The sequence below is a fragment of the Motacilla alba genome, chromosome 4, assembly GCF_015832195.1.
Source record: "Motacilla alba alba isolate MOTALB_02 chromosome 4, Motacilla_alba_V1.0_pri, whole genome shotgun sequence".
Taxonomy (NCBI): domain Eukaryota; kingdom Metazoa; phylum Chordata; class Aves; order Passeriformes; family Motacillidae; genus Motacilla; species Motacilla alba.
In genome coordinates this window covers 38,262,636-38,277,856 of record NC_052019.1, presented here as the reverse complement: position 1 = coordinate 38,277,856, position 15,221 = coordinate 38,262,636, and the positions used below count along the sequence as shown (strand labels likewise).

At 38.0% G+C, this 15,221-nt stretch overlaps 1 protein-coding gene across 4 annotated transcripts in view; it reads left to right on the top strand.

Moving 5' to 3' along the window:
- Nucleotides 1–15,221, top strand: part of TLL1 (tolloid like 1) — a 128,001-nt gene that overhangs the window by 91,412 nt on the left and 21,368 nt on the right. For all 4 annotated transcript variants that reach the window (XM_038134892.1, XM_038134891.1, XM_038134894.1 and 1 more), the window contains 4 exons: nucleotides 5,181–5,376; nucleotides 6,837–6,962; nucleotides 11,273–11,433; nucleotides 14,447–14,627. In XM_038134892.1, the coding sequence (XP_037990820.1) occupies nucleotides 5,181–5,376; nucleotides 6,837–6,962; nucleotides 11,273–11,433; nucleotides 14,447–14,627 (664 nt within the window). The remainder of the gene's footprint in view (nucleotides 1–5,180; nucleotides 5,377–6,836; nucleotides 6,963–11,272; nucleotides 11,434–14,446; nucleotides 14,628–15,221) is intronic.

Here is a 15,221-nt window from a genome sequence, read left to right as displayed (position 1 = left end):
CAGAGCTGTAATTTCCAACCTGACACTTTAGTCTTGCAGACAGACTTCAGGGTTATGGCACATTTTTGCAATGACTGGTAGAAAGATTTGAGTATGAGACAATAAGGGATTGGGACTTTATCAGCAATTATGAATGTAAAATATAAAAGTTTTAATATTTTCATAGATTATACTTAATTTTCCCTTTTTTTTTTCTTTTTCTTGTAATCCTGAATTAATGTCAGTTCTAGTGCAGCCAAGATCAGCTTCCCCTGATCTTCTGAATCTGCACGATCTGGCTCAAGATTACTTACCACAATATGTTAGTCTCTTTATTTAAGCCCTGTTGAAAATGAATGTTTTGAGTACCTTTTATATAATTTACTGACTAGATATGGAGCTTTTCTAGTCTGCCATTGCTGCTCAGCATTTTTTAATGTGATGACAAGGGAAATGGCCCTATTCCTCTGCAAAAGAGACTTGCTGCAATATTTGGTCTGGATCACCAATGATCTTCATGTGCTTGAACTGACTTCAGTTCAATATCCTTGCTGGGAGAATCGAACATCCCTCCCTATCTTTCAGGACCTTTTTCTAATCACCAGGTTAGGGACTGTTTACGAGTGTGAAGACGGCATGCTTGTGCCTCACCATACAGGAAATAACCAGAAGCAAAGGACCAGCAAACAACAGAATATTTTAGTAGACAAGTGATTAAGGCTTTAAGAAGAAATGTCCAGTTTTTCCTCCAGACTGTTTAGTGTTATGGCACTCTCTAGAGGTGAGACATGTGGACTAACACCTCATGAGAAGAAAGAGGAAATTGAGCAGAAATATAGTCAGGGGACAGTCTCAAGTTAGGTCTTATACTTCATGTGTTTTTGAAAAAAAAAAATAATTCCAACAGTAGGGACTTGAAATACTTTTCCAGGGAGAGTCTGAGCTGTAATTCCAGAGTGGCCAGATGCCCTTGAGTACCAAACCAGGCACCCCAGACAGGCACAAGACTGTTATATCTGTCTTTGTGGCATCTCATACTGGCTCATCCACTGGGCTCCCTGCTGAGGATGGGAGTTGCTTTGGGAGCTGCTCTGGATTGCCTGGACATTCACCACTGGGTCTGATTTCCATTTCTGCTCCCAGCTCTTGAAGGTAGGTGTTCTGGTTTTTGGTACTGAGTCCCTCTCTGGACTGAATCCTTGGTGCACTGCCCAGTAAAACAAAAAGTTGCTTGAAAATCACTGTTCTTGGTGCCAGCTGAGATAGAAAGAAGTAAATGTCAGGCCAGAGAGTTATTGCAGTGTGTTTGTGAGAAAATTACTTCTCTGTCTTCTGAAGGGTACAGTTAAGTAAGAGGAATTCTCATTATCCCTATGTAATATTAGAAAAAAAACGACTGTATAAATAACCTTCATTCTGAAATGAAAGCACTAGGGAAACTGAGAATTTCAGTATCAATGAGTCATCTTGTTTTGCCTGCTGTGGGCAACGCATTTTCCACTGAGTGCAGGATTACACTTTCTTATTTGGCTGCTACAATTTCCACTGTCTGTGTGAGAGCTGAGATGTTGGGACTGGGAACTCCATATTTTTCATTGTTAGAGTCACCTTTATAATATTGTTCTTTGAAAATTAGCAGGTTTTTTTGGTTAGTTTGTTTGCTTTTTTATTTAAGAACTTTCTTTGGCATGCAGTCTCATCAGCTAAAAGAGTACAGAGGGTTTGTAGAGCAGATTCATATTAATCTTCCTCATTTGAGTGATGTTGTTAAAATCTGTGCAGATAGTGATAATTTAAATTATTTTTACATAAATCAGGGAATAAAATTTATCTGATCTTCTGATTTCATTAGGCATATATTCCACCTTTTATGACTGAAGTGTAAAACCTGAGGCAGATATGTTTACCTGCATTGCAGTTTGGCTTTTTGAACCAAAAAAATTAGCAATGAAAAAAAAATAATGTAAATATTTTTCTGCAGTAGAATTGCTCCCAGATTTGCCCTTTGTGCTTTTTTCTCCTTTTTTTTTTCCCCTTCAGTTTTAGGTTTTTTTTGTTTGTTTTAATTTTTATTTTTCATCCTAATTTTTTTCCTGTTGGAGGAGTGCTATGAGACAAAGGTACTCTGGATGTATATTTTTTTGTTTTTGTGTGGGTTTTTGTTTGGGTTTTTTGGTTTGGTTGGTTTGTTGTTGTTTTTCTAAACCTGAAACTATCTATGAGGCCTTTTTTTTGAGAAGGGATGTAGAAAATGTCTCTGGCTTGCCATTTCTCTGGGACATTTCATAGTGTTTTCCTGCTCTTCTGTGCCTGCTTTAGTAATTTTTCTGACATTTTCTCAACTTAGTTCTCTGATGCCATTTAAATTTTAGGTTTCCTCCAAGGCCTTCAGGAGCCGAGGTTAACTTTCAGTTTCCTATAGGAAATGCATTTTTCTGTAAAAAAATTTTAGATATAATTTCCTTCTTAAAATTTGCTAATATTCCACATATTTCTTCTCATCAACATGTAACATCGTGTAAATATCTTGTGAAATTTTAGTGCTCCAGTAAACAAGATTTATGGAATCAGTCCAGTTACAACCAAACTCACCAGGGGTCCTTTGATTAACTGGAAGAGATTTTCCTCAAGGAACAAATAGGAAGCAAGAAGAATAAGAAAGATATAAAGTATAGGAGGAAGCAGGAGGAATAGGAGACTATTGTAAGTGTAACAGACCTTTGTATGGCAGTGTTTCCTGATGAGAGTACCACCTAATCTTAAAACTTGAGGTACAGAAAAAAACCCCACGTTTTATAATATTTTCTTTCATTGATTACCAAGCACCAGTTATTTCTCAAAACCACAGGACTTATCTGTTAGGTTACATATAGGTGTAACACTTCAATATTGATAATACTGGCATCACTTGCACTAGTAGTAAGCTAAATGTAAGTTAATATGGTAGAACAGCCACCTTTCAAATGGGTTTTTTTTGAAACTCAGTAGCACTTTGCAAGTTGGTTGGTTCTTATAGTCTTAGCAAGTTCAGAAACTTAATCCTATACAAAATGTATTTTTAGCTGTTCTGCCCAAAATAAAGTGATCCTCAGAAAAGAAATTACTAATTCACCTCTATGAAAATTTGGCACATGTAACTCAGAGCCACACTGGGCTGGTGGATAATCATAATTTCCATATTGCCCATAAAAAATGGAAATCTGGAAAAAACGGATATTAATTAAATGTCTTAAGTACTGAAATGATCACAGATGTGTGGGGAAAATGCACAATTCCTTCATTGATATTAGTGAGCTTTGGACCAGTTCGTTTCTTGATTTTTACTGAGATAATATGGCAGACTTCATTTCAAATTGGAATATGATGTAATGAATTTATTATTTAGATTAATGAAAATTTGGAATTGGTGTTGTCAAAAACTTACCAGTGCTCATGTACTCCATTAGTTGCATACAAATGCCACTAAAATCAGCAATAGGTGGTTGCATCCCAAATCTGCCTGGCTTTGCTCACTCATTTCCAGACTGTCCCAGAGCAATTCCTGATCAAAAATTTAGGAAATTACAGTAAATGGCAATATGGTTTGTGACAGAGGAGTGGGTGGGAGAAAACTATGCATGTAAATGCCTGGAGAATTGGAAAGTTGGAAAGAAGACAGAAAAATGTTGTGTGTAAGTGCCATATTTTGATGCCACTAAAATGGCATAAAATCAAACGGTTCCTTCCCCCCAGTTTTCCCCCTTCCATAAGAAATCTTAATGTGCTAAGTGGAAGCTCCTTATCCTCAGTCTGTGGTCATTCCTGAGCTTCGTGTTGGTCATGATGCACAAGTAGAGCAGAGAACCAGTAAATACTTCTGCTTCCTGTGAAGCTTAGGTGCAAGAAAAACTCTCTCTGGAGATCAAATTTAGATTTTTCTGGGCTTAGTTTAGTCTTCTGTATTGATTTAACAGAATGTGGATGTGCTTAATTAGATTTGAGGCTTTCTCCAACCCTTCTACTTGACTGTGATCCTGTTACTCTCCCTACCCTCTCCATCCCTAAGCTTGCCTCTCCCAGTTCAGCTGGTTAGCTTAACAAGAATGTTGTTATAGGAATTATTTTTGAATGCTTGGATCTAGTTAATTCTTTTATAAATAAGACTGAGCGATGTGAAATATTCCAGCAGTAAAATGACCCAGCTCAAGAGGGTTTTTAATTTTGTTGAGAAAGACACACTCTCAATAAAGACAAGCATCGTAAATTATCTAGCTTCTGGACAAGGTCACATTTGGGCTGCTACTGCTTTCCTCTACTGGTGCAATTCCCATTCTGATGGACTCTGCAAGTACTATTATGTGAAGAGCACAAGGCTCACTACTCAAGCAGACATGCACACATGCCCACTCACATATTAGTCTGTGTTTGAATGCCATCCAGCAGAAAGTTTAAATAGAAAGGGAAATTTTCAGTTCTTCTGATTTCAGTAGGTTTCTCCATCAGTGCAGCAAAGATTCGCTCATTGGCCCAGAAAATCAAAAGAGGACATCTGAAATCAGGAATTGTGCGAGAGAAACTGGTCACATCGGCCACAGAAAAAGTAGTTTCTTTTTTGTCCTCTGTTCTGTTAATTACTTAAGAGCTGATCATTTTAGAGGTGTGTTTGGATCTAATTTCTCAGATGCATCAAATTCCTTACACACCACAATTTTTTATTTTACCTTTTTCCTGCAACATCAGTGAACAGTGACAAAAGCAAAATTTTGCTCTGACTGCAGGATAAAGGGAGATTCTAAAAATCTTATGATATTGTTGAAAATTGAGCTTTTTAATATTGCTAAAACAGTGAATATTTCTGACCTGTTTAGTTGCTGAGTCCTTAATCTTCTTTAGTTGAGTGTATGTGAGAAAAGAGGACTTTACTTGAGATGAGAGTAGAAGTTTAACAGAGCACTAGGCAGCTTAGAGGTGAGCATGTCTTTTTTAGTTTTTTTCTGTTAGACTAACTAGACTGTTGTGTCCTTAGTAACATTTCAGTATTTTTTTTGTGTAGAAACCATGTATAGTTAAAATCCATTCAGTGATGTTCGTTTATGTTCCTGCTGCTTGAACCCTAAACAGAGACCTTAACCTTAACTTTGAAAACTTTAAATTATTTTTATTATCTGACTGATATTTATAGTCAAGTTCAGGTAGGTCATTTTGAAAATTATGTTTTACAGATTGAAAGGCATGACAACTGTGCATATGACTACTTGGAAATCCGAGATGGAACAAACGAGAACAGTCCTTTGATTGGTCACTTTTGTGGCTATGACAAGCCAGAAGACATTAGATCTACCTCTAATACCCTGTGGATGAAGTTTGTTTCTGATGGAACTGTTAACAAAGCTGGGTTTGCAGCTAACTTTTTTAAAGGTAAGTGTTAAAACATATTTTGGGAGTTATGAACAGCTTATCACTTCTTCTTGGACTAGAAAATTATGAAGGGGTATTAAAAATATTTCTTAGTCTTTTGTTACTACTAGACTGAAAAGAATAATTTTTCCAGGACATACAATTTATTCAAAATGAAACAATAGAGATTTTTGAATCTCCTAGTAAAATGCGTCCAAAGAATGAAGGAACACTTCATTCAAACAAATATTCAGCACAACTTTCTACTGTCTTCAGGTTCAGTTAATCAACTTAGTTCTGAAACATATCTAATTTTGTAAAATGGCACATTTTTTGCATTGCGTTATCAAATATAAAGTTAAACAGTGTAACTGCAAGTGGGTTTTTTTCCTGTTTAAGATTTTTTCCTTTTCTTTGTCTAAATCTTGTCAGTTTTTTTTCTAATCTGTTTTCTGGATAGATATTTGGTCTGCTTTATTGATTTATTACTCTCTGTAAGGAGAGAAAAAAACAAGAAAAAACAGATCAGAAATCATATTGACCAATAATCTCATTGTCTTCTGTGAAGCTTAGGTGCAAGAAATGGTGTTTTTTGGGGAGAGGAGGGTGTCATACAACTGCACGAATGCCTGAAGCATTTGATACATAGAAAGTTTGTAATTTGCACATGGTGCTTCTGGTGGCACAGTTAAAGCCACCGGCAGTGGTGTGGCCATGTTGACACCTGAAATACAGGTCATGCCATCAGGAAAAGAAGCCATGGCTTTTCTAATCCTAACTGATGGTTTTCATTGTAGACAATTATAACTTTGAAGGCTATAAGCATGAGAGTAGGAGCTCTTTTTTTTTTTTTCCTGAGAAATTACTTGTCCTGGTGTAAGGAAACAGTATTTCCAGCAATATGAGGAATATTTAATGAATCTCATGGGTGTATTTTAGAGCTAGTAGAGAGAACACACAATTCCTTTCCCTCCCCCAGCCCTGATTCATCTTGTTCCTTTTAATATCAGTAGAATAAAAACCTAGGATTTGAGGATTCTGTTAATCTGTTTTTGAGTATGAATTCAGGATAATGTACAGATTGATTCTGAGGGAGATAAAGTGCCCTTCAAGTGACCCTACTGTGGATTTTCAAGCTTTCCTTCAATACTTTGTACAATCTTTAGATTATGGCTGGCTGAATTACTGTATGCTGCACACAAAGTGCTTATAAATTAGTTCTGCAGCTGTTAGTAGACATAGTTAAAAAAAAAACAACAAAAAACAACAAACAAAACAACCCAAAAAAAAACCCACAAAGAACAATTTTTATTTTCTCCATTGCAGGTCTCCTTAGCATTTGAAAATCCTCTAGTCAGCAACCACAGTGGTTTATGTAGTGCATCTTATAATGACATGCATGCAGCTTTCTGGGTTAGTATTGATCCAGCAGTTACAGCTGAGGAAGGTAATTCTTTAACACATTTTTGCATTCTTGGCAGAGGAAGATGAATGTGCCAAACCTGACAATGGTGGCTGTGAGCAGCGCTGTGTGAATACCCTGGGCAGCTACCAGTGCGCCTGCGATCCTGGCTACGAACTTGGTCCTGACAAGAAGAGTTGTGAAGGTACACTGTGCTGCTGTCTTATGGGCTCTTAAAGCTCTCAGAGTGCCATGGCCTGAATAAAATGCTACACATTTCTTAGCTTTGTCTGAGCAGCATGAGATCTGTGGCATCCAACCCAGAAAACCAGTGCTGTCCTTTTAGTAGTGGTGCCAGAGCCATGTTTGTCCCGTGTCTGTCAGCAATTTCATTTTGCAGATTTTGCTGTTAGTCAATCAGGAATAGTGCAAAGTAGGACTTCATACCACTTATTACACTGTCATGGTTTGACGCTGGCCCAATGCCAGTGCCCCCATGAAAACCTATTCTTCCCTGGTGTCTGCTGTGAGATGCGATCAGAGACAGAGCAAAGCAGGCCTCCACTTGTGAACAAGACAGAAAAAAACTTTATTATCATAGAACTACAATAAAATTAACACACAGAGCAGAATGGAAACCTTTCAAACATTTCTCCTCCCCCCACTCAATTCTTACAGAATATCACAAAACCTTAGATCTTAATCCAGTCCATCACCCTTCAGATAATCAACTCAGTCCATCTCCACCCTTCCGACAATCACTTCTCATTTCATCAAGGAGAGAAGGAGCCCTCCTTGTGCCACCACACGTAAATCCCCATCACTCAGCAACTACACGTCGTGACCTCTTCCTTCCATGTTCAGTGCTCTCACCACTGCACATGGACCAGAGCTGCTTTTAGGGTTTCCCCTTTCAAGGATGCCTTGCCCAGTTCCAGAAGAGAACGACAGTCTCTCACCTTTTCGGGACACCAGTCCCCCCCAATATTTCACCCCCTGGGGCCGAGGGGTCTCACCATCATTTCATCACCTGTCGTCTCCGCTCACATCACTCCTTTGGCGCCGCCTCCCCCTAAAATGCAGTCTCTGTATTACAGGAAAGGTTCTATCCATGGCTATACAAGAAAAGTCCAGCCAAAAGCCACTCCATCATCTCCTCCACCTAGGATTTTCTCAACTTCTCCCAGTCCTTCTTCACTTGCACAACTCTGCATCACACTTGCGCATTTCCTCTTATCCGTCTCTTTTTCCTCGACTCCCGGAGGATCAGCATTTATAAGGTTTCCATCGTCCCACAGAAGGGTTAAAATCACAGTCTCTGCTCATTCCGAACTCCCACGCTAGCTCCGCCGGCTCTGCTGGGCACTCTACCCATTGCCCCCCTCCTTCTCTTCCTCGGCCAGGCCAGTGCTATCGAATTTCAAGGTAGCACTGGCACCTCTCTCTCTCTCTCTCTCTCCCTTTTGAGAAAGGGGGGCTGCCCACTGCCTCTCCGAGTTCTTCCACCCTTCCGTCTCTGTGGGGAACTCACTCTTATCCAAGCCATCGCCTCCCGTCTCTACCCAAGGCTCTGGCCCACCTCCCTCGGCCGCATGGCTTTCCCCTCCCCCGCCCAGCCTGAAGCTGGGCAGGGGAGGTCTGAACTCTTCCATCCACCGGAACCAAGAGAGAGAGCGATCCCCTGGGAGCTCTCGCTTTTAACCCCTGTGTTCTCAGAGGCGGATCCATATCCTCAATGGTCAAACCAGATGCCAATATTCACATCTGGGCACCTATTGGTTTGACCACCACTACCTCCCAAAAACTCATTTCCTCTCAAACCATGACAACACTATTCTTACTCACTAAAGCAAACTAAAGCTTTCACTAAAGCTTTCAAGGAGACAGTTACCAGCAGACTCATGTGTACTTTCTCAGAATCAGAGTGTTTAACGACCCCTCTGACCACCTCTAACTGGCATGTGCCTGGGAAGCTGGCAGATCTAGAAGAGCAAGGTCCTCTATTTTAGCTCAAAGCTCATACAAATCCTCCCCTCTCCTAGTCACACTGTGGGCTGTTCTTACTTTTTAGGGTGAGCAAAGCATGTTCAAATAATAATTTGGAGAAAAAAGATAAGAAGAAATCTGTGCAAACATAGGATCGAACTGAGATAAGATTTTACATTCTATGCATATTTCATATCGAAGGAAAGACCATAAGCTCTTGATCATTACACACCAACTATTTGATTTTTACTCATAGACACCAATAAATCAAAGGATAGCACAAATTTTTTTTTTTGTAGCTCATCTGTTTGACTAGTGAATGGATTTTGAAAATTGGGGTGCTTAAAGTCCTGGTTTTCTTTTGATGCAACTCTCTGGTCTCTCTTTTTTTCTAATTTCTTGGCTTTAATTCATTATTTTTCACAGTTAAGGGGAATTTTACCTAGTTTTGTTGCAATTCTTTCTTGTTATTTTGCTTTTGGATCTGTGGGGTTGTTTGGTTTGTTGGTTTTTTTGTTTGTTTGGTTGTTTTTTTGTTGTTGTTGTTGTTTGTTGTATGTTTGTGTGAGCTGGTGCAAGTCCTAGATTAAAGGCATGTTAGATTGTGGTTCTCATCAAGCTGGTTGAGGTTTTTTTTTTGGTTGTTTTTCCTCCCTCATGAACCTTTAGTAAAAAAAAATACATTGGAAAAACAATTCATTTGGATGTCTGCACATTAGATAGACAATAAGAAAATGAGTTCAATCAAAGGAGGGGCCGTGAAGACAGAGGTTTGATCTCTGGGCCTTTTGATCATCAGCCCAAATTTACGTAAGGAATTGAGTTTAGTCTGCTTTCTGACTCCAGTCAGAATATTAGAGGAGTCTTTCTGAAGACTCTTCTCTCTGCCTCCGAAAAATAAGTAAGAGATGCATTCCTGGCGCCCAAACAGTAAAGCAACTCTGTCAAAAGAATTCACTCTAAGCACTGCAGTGCAGTGTAGAGCAAAAACCCTGAGCTATCCCTAAAAGTGTGTATGTGTTTGTTCCAGTTGTGGTGGCACTCACTTTTTGTAGATAGTACTTGGAATTGCTGAATCAAAATTACTGTGTAGTCACTCTGAACTTTACTTCCTCGTTATAGTTTGGGCCTTTTGGGTGAGCTAGCTGTCTTAATTCACACGTGAGTAGAAGCCTCTAATCAGAAACTTTGCCTTATCCTTCACTGTAGTGTTGACATGGACAGAAATTTGTTTTATCATCTTGTAATCCAAGTCTCCACCAAAGGCAGCATATTAGAAAGGGTTAAGATTTTCTTTTTTCACTATTACCACATTTCTCGCCCTTGCCTCAAGGATCAATAGAACAATGTTCAAAAGCAGAAATTGAAATGTGGCAGTAGTTTCTCTGACGCAGATTGGATCATTTGAGGGGGCAGCTTGTTCCCTCGTCTGGGTTCGGTCTCTAAACCTATGTCTGGTCTTTTTTGATACACTGAGGTGTAATACAGGGTCTTAGTCCACCCATTCCCGTCAGATTGCTTTACATGTGTACCAAGAAGTGTGCTGCATGGAAAACTAGGGACCAAGAGAAATGCTGGTGTGTAGCTGAGTTGACAAAATGAGCCTTGACACAGTAACTGGTGAATTCTCCCAGCTGTGTTAGACGGAGTAGATGCCGTATGTGAGATCAGCTAGACTGGAATAGCCAGTTTTTAAAGCATTCAGTGTTAGTGGAGAGCAGTTGAGTATAGCTCTCTCCTTCAGCTCTTTGGAAAGAGATTTGTGGATGATTTCCAGTGCTGTCACAGTGCTGTAATGGTTATCAATGTAGCAGAGTGTGATTGAGAGCTTCTCTAAATCCCTTTACTTTCCTTTAAAAAAAAATTGCACAGATGGAAAAGATTAATGAGTTTATCCTTTGCTAGTTGAACTGCATTCAAGAACGTAGTACAGTATTTTTCTGTTTTATGGAGGTGATTATTTGGCTCATATTTGGAAATAAGAGGCATTTTCTCTTTTAATTGAACATCCATGATTCAGCAAAAGTAATTGTGACTGAAGTGTACGTGATTGCTCTTCCAAAGAAGTGACCCTACCTAGTGGGTTATGGGAGGCATACACAGCCATATGAGCTGAGACAGGTAGGGCTGATTCTGCATCAATAATCAAGGAGAGAAGCACATCTTAAGTATCCCTCTGTCAGAAGAGGGATGGTCAAGGTCTTGTGGAGGGCAGAGAGGTCAGAGGACTTGCATGGGAAAGGCTGTGAGAGAATAACCAGAGTCTCTGGAGGGAGGGGAAAAGAATGAATATGATAACGCCTCGTGTAGTCCTGAAACTTATCTCTGCCCACAAACCTGCAAGCTGTTCAAGATAGGGGCTGTCTCTTTCTCTTTGTTTGCACCAAGCATGATAAAGCAAGATTCTGATTAGTCTGTCTGGATATTGCAGCATATAAGTAATGAGAGGACTGATTCTTCTCAGCGTGCTTCTGTATACAGTAAAACACACTGTCAGTCAAGAAATGATGTTCTCTTTTAATTTTACAGCTGCTTGTGGAGGACTCCTGACAAAGCTAAATGGGACTATAACCACACCAGGGTGGCCAAAAGAGTATCCTCCAAACAAAAACTGTGTGTGGCAGGTGGTTGCCCCAACGCAATACCGAATTTCAATGAAGTTTGAGTTTTTTGAGTTAGAAGGGAATGAAGTAAGTAACCGTGAATGAAGAGCTGCACAGTCTGTTACACTCTAAGTGGTTTCACAAGCATTTGAAAATAGATATTGTCTTATAAAACCCTTGCTGACCTTTCATATGCTGACAATAAGCATGGATATTCTTGTTTTCGTTTTGGGACTGTTTCTGGATTCTTTCAAAACAAACATGGAAAGAATAGCTCTCTTTTACATATCATCTAAATGTATATGTATTACAAGAAATTTTTTAAAAATGTTGTCTGCTGAGTCTCAGCTGACTTTTTTATCAACAAAATAAAACAGAGCAAATGGGGCTGAAGCATGTTGGAAAGAATTCAAGAGAAGAAAATCTGGAGAAACCAAATCATCTTTACAGACTGACTACAAAGAATACACATAAGCTGTGATTAGTGATGGAGTGAGGGAGCATTTAAATCACTTACAAGTATCTCACTGGGGGAATACTTTGAAATGAGCAGTACCAGAAATAAGTTACAATAGAACAGCAGCAGTTTTTGAGCTGGGCAACCCCCAGAGACATGGGGGATCTTCTGCCCAGGTAGGAGGAGGAACAGGGCAGAGCCTTCCATGTGCTAAAGGATGCTCCTTACAGCTTTAAACAAAATGGTGGGTGTTGCAGTGCTTTTGGGATGAGAGCAGTAAAATGTAGTTTTCAATGTCCTTTTTTAGTATTTGGTGTGCTTCTTAGGCAATTCTCTGTCATATCATTGAATTCCCTCACCACACTTCAGCCATAACATGCTGTAACCACTGAGTTTATATGCACATTCTTTACATGGCATTAAGAACGCAAATCCCAGAATGTTATTTCTGACATTTCTATTTATTTCTAAATAAATTTGTAGCAATGTATTTAGTATAAAGATGGCCCACCTTTTGGGCAGAGGTATTTGAAGGTACAAAGCTGGAGTTTGATTTAAAACTAAGAACCAAACTAGCCACGACTTCTCCAAAGAACCTCAATATTATTTTCAGAGGCAGCAATGTCAGATTTTTTTTTCCCCCATAATTTTAAGTGGGTTCTCAAGTCCATGAAATTCTCATTTGCAGTGATGTACACGCTACTCTCATGTCCTGTTATCATTATGACTAGAAGTGCAAGAGAGGTAATAAAAGCTTAAAAGTCCCAAATAATTAAAATTTAATTACCATTTGAACAAGTCATAAAAACCTTTTTCTTGTACTTTCTTGGTGCATCGGCAAGATTAGCAAGGAAAACACCTGGAATGTAATGAAGTTAAATCACTTCTATATGGTCATAAAAGACATTCAACATAAGCAGACAGAAAAATTCTAAATGTGTTTCAACAATCAGAACTGGAGTTTGATCATCTCATGTGCTACTAAATCTTGGCTTCACACTATTAAATAGTAGCACAAAGGATAGATGCTACTATTTCACAGATGCCTGTGAAAATCAAAAGAAACATATAATATCTGGAAAATTCTGATATATTGTCTGAGTGCAGACAAAATGTATACATTTATCAGGTACTCTATTTTTTTTGTTATCGGAGGGATTTGTTTGTAAATTCATTTTATTTGTTGTAGGTCCTCCATTTATGACCAAGTTTAATATGTCTTTTACATAATTAGTGTCTTTTACACTATTACCATTTTAATATTTTACATTGACATTGTGCAGTTTAACTTGTAATTTTTTTTTCAGTGCAGTGTAGTATAGAGGAAGTTAGACCTATCTAAAATTACATTTGATTTCTGATCTAAACCTAGGCAACCATAAAAACTCACCACTATTATATTGCTGGAATTGGTGAGATTTATCAATGTAGTGAGCTATATTTGAAAATCACATGCACTACCAGAAATATGTCTTCCAAATAGCATAGATCAACATGTGGCAGTAACTCATGTTTTATGAATCCTTGTGTTCTTTATACTGTACAGAAAGAGTTTCAACTGAATTAGTCACTTTTCAACTCTGCCGCATGTGAAAATTCTTCCGGTAACAATAAAAGTTTAATCTGCTTCTTCAGTGTATTATATTAAAACCAACTGGAAATTATGATGATTTTTAATAGAGAGAGAGAACAACAAAGGCCAAAACATCCTTTTCTGTTGTTCCCTTCCAGCTCCCCTGACACTTTTTTTTGACTAGAAATTGCAATTTTTCAGATACAACTTGGATTTAATGGACCAATATAAGCTCTGTATGAATCCTCCTGGCCAGTGTTCTCTCTTAAGCTATTAATTGCAGACAACTGGTACATTTTTGATTACATGATTGATAGTTGAGCCTAAGAAGCTTAGAAGTTTTTGACTGGATGGTTTTAAGTTGGCCAAGGGATTATGCATTGAAAGTATTATCATTAGAACTAGGCCTTGCATAAGGCTTTTTTTTATTACATTATATTACTTTATTTTTAACCTTTTAATAAAAATGGCATGCATTGTGTTACAAATTGTAGCTATGCTACTGTTGGTGAAAGTTGCATGGTTTTAATAATGGAAAGTTATATACTTGGAAATAAATGAATATATCTTAAATATGTAATGATGAAACCTTACCTTGTAAGTTTCTAGGTGAAAATAATTATTTTGAAAAAATCTTTGAGATGCAAGCAGTAGCAGGTTTTTAGGTTTGGGATATGTGGTTTATAGCATGCAGATAGGTATAATTTTTAGGATGAACATTTCTAGATCTTAGTTTACTGTCAATGGAGTATTTGCTTTTTAAATGAAATGGAAATGATTCTAAGCATCTTGAAATTTAGATATTAAACACAGGTCAGCATCTATAAAAATATGAGTTGGATCATAATTTATAGTATAGCTATGTGTTAGTGACTTTAAAATATTCTTACCTAATATCAACAAACATAAGAATTTACAAATGCTTTCAGAAGCAGGAGAAAGCGAAGAAGGATATTGGTAATTTATTATTCAGCAGCAATATATATACCAGTCAGAATTCTGGCATTTGTAAACAGCTTTACACTTTTATTTTGATTAGCCAAGTATTTTTTCTTTCATTCTTTTCTCAGGTTTGCAAGTACGATTATGTGGAGATTCGCAGTGGCCTTTCTTCTGATTCCAAGCTCCACGGTAAATTCTGCGGTACAGAAGTGCCTGACGTTATCACCTCTCAGTACAACAACATGCGCATTGAGTTTCGGTCTGACAACACTGTCTCAAAAAAAGGCTTCAAGGCACACTTCTTCTCAGGTATGGAACTGTACCCTTATATACCTGTAAGTGCCTCCGGGTGTCCACTGACTAGGTGGAGTGACCATAATTTTGGTATGAAAATGAGTGGCTTCTTTGCTTATGGTTTTCCTGGTAGCTTTCAATTAGTTTTATTTACATAAACATAAAACACTCTTCTGTCTTAAAATACCATTCTGAATTGTAATGTCTGTAGAAAATATATGGAACATATCTGTATGTACTTAAATAACAGCAGAAGCAAGTAAACTTTGTGAGATACAGAGGACAAAAGAAAATTTACTGTATTTCTATATTTTTAGTAGATTTCTTTTATCCTTAGTTTTGTAGCTATTTTTTTCAAATCCCAGTTGTAAAGTGATACGAATTGCACACTCTGTACTCTTGTATTTTTTCTGCTCAAGTCTCTTAATATATTCCATTTGTTGGGAAATTACCACTTTGTGGTACAACATTTGTTTAACATTATGGCTACATCTCTGCCAAACTTTGCACTTCTTAATGTTTTGCAGAAGAACAGGGTTTAAGATCTTGATCTTGCAAAAAAACCTGTGTCTTTTTATTTATGAGCGTAATTTTACTGAGGGAGATCAG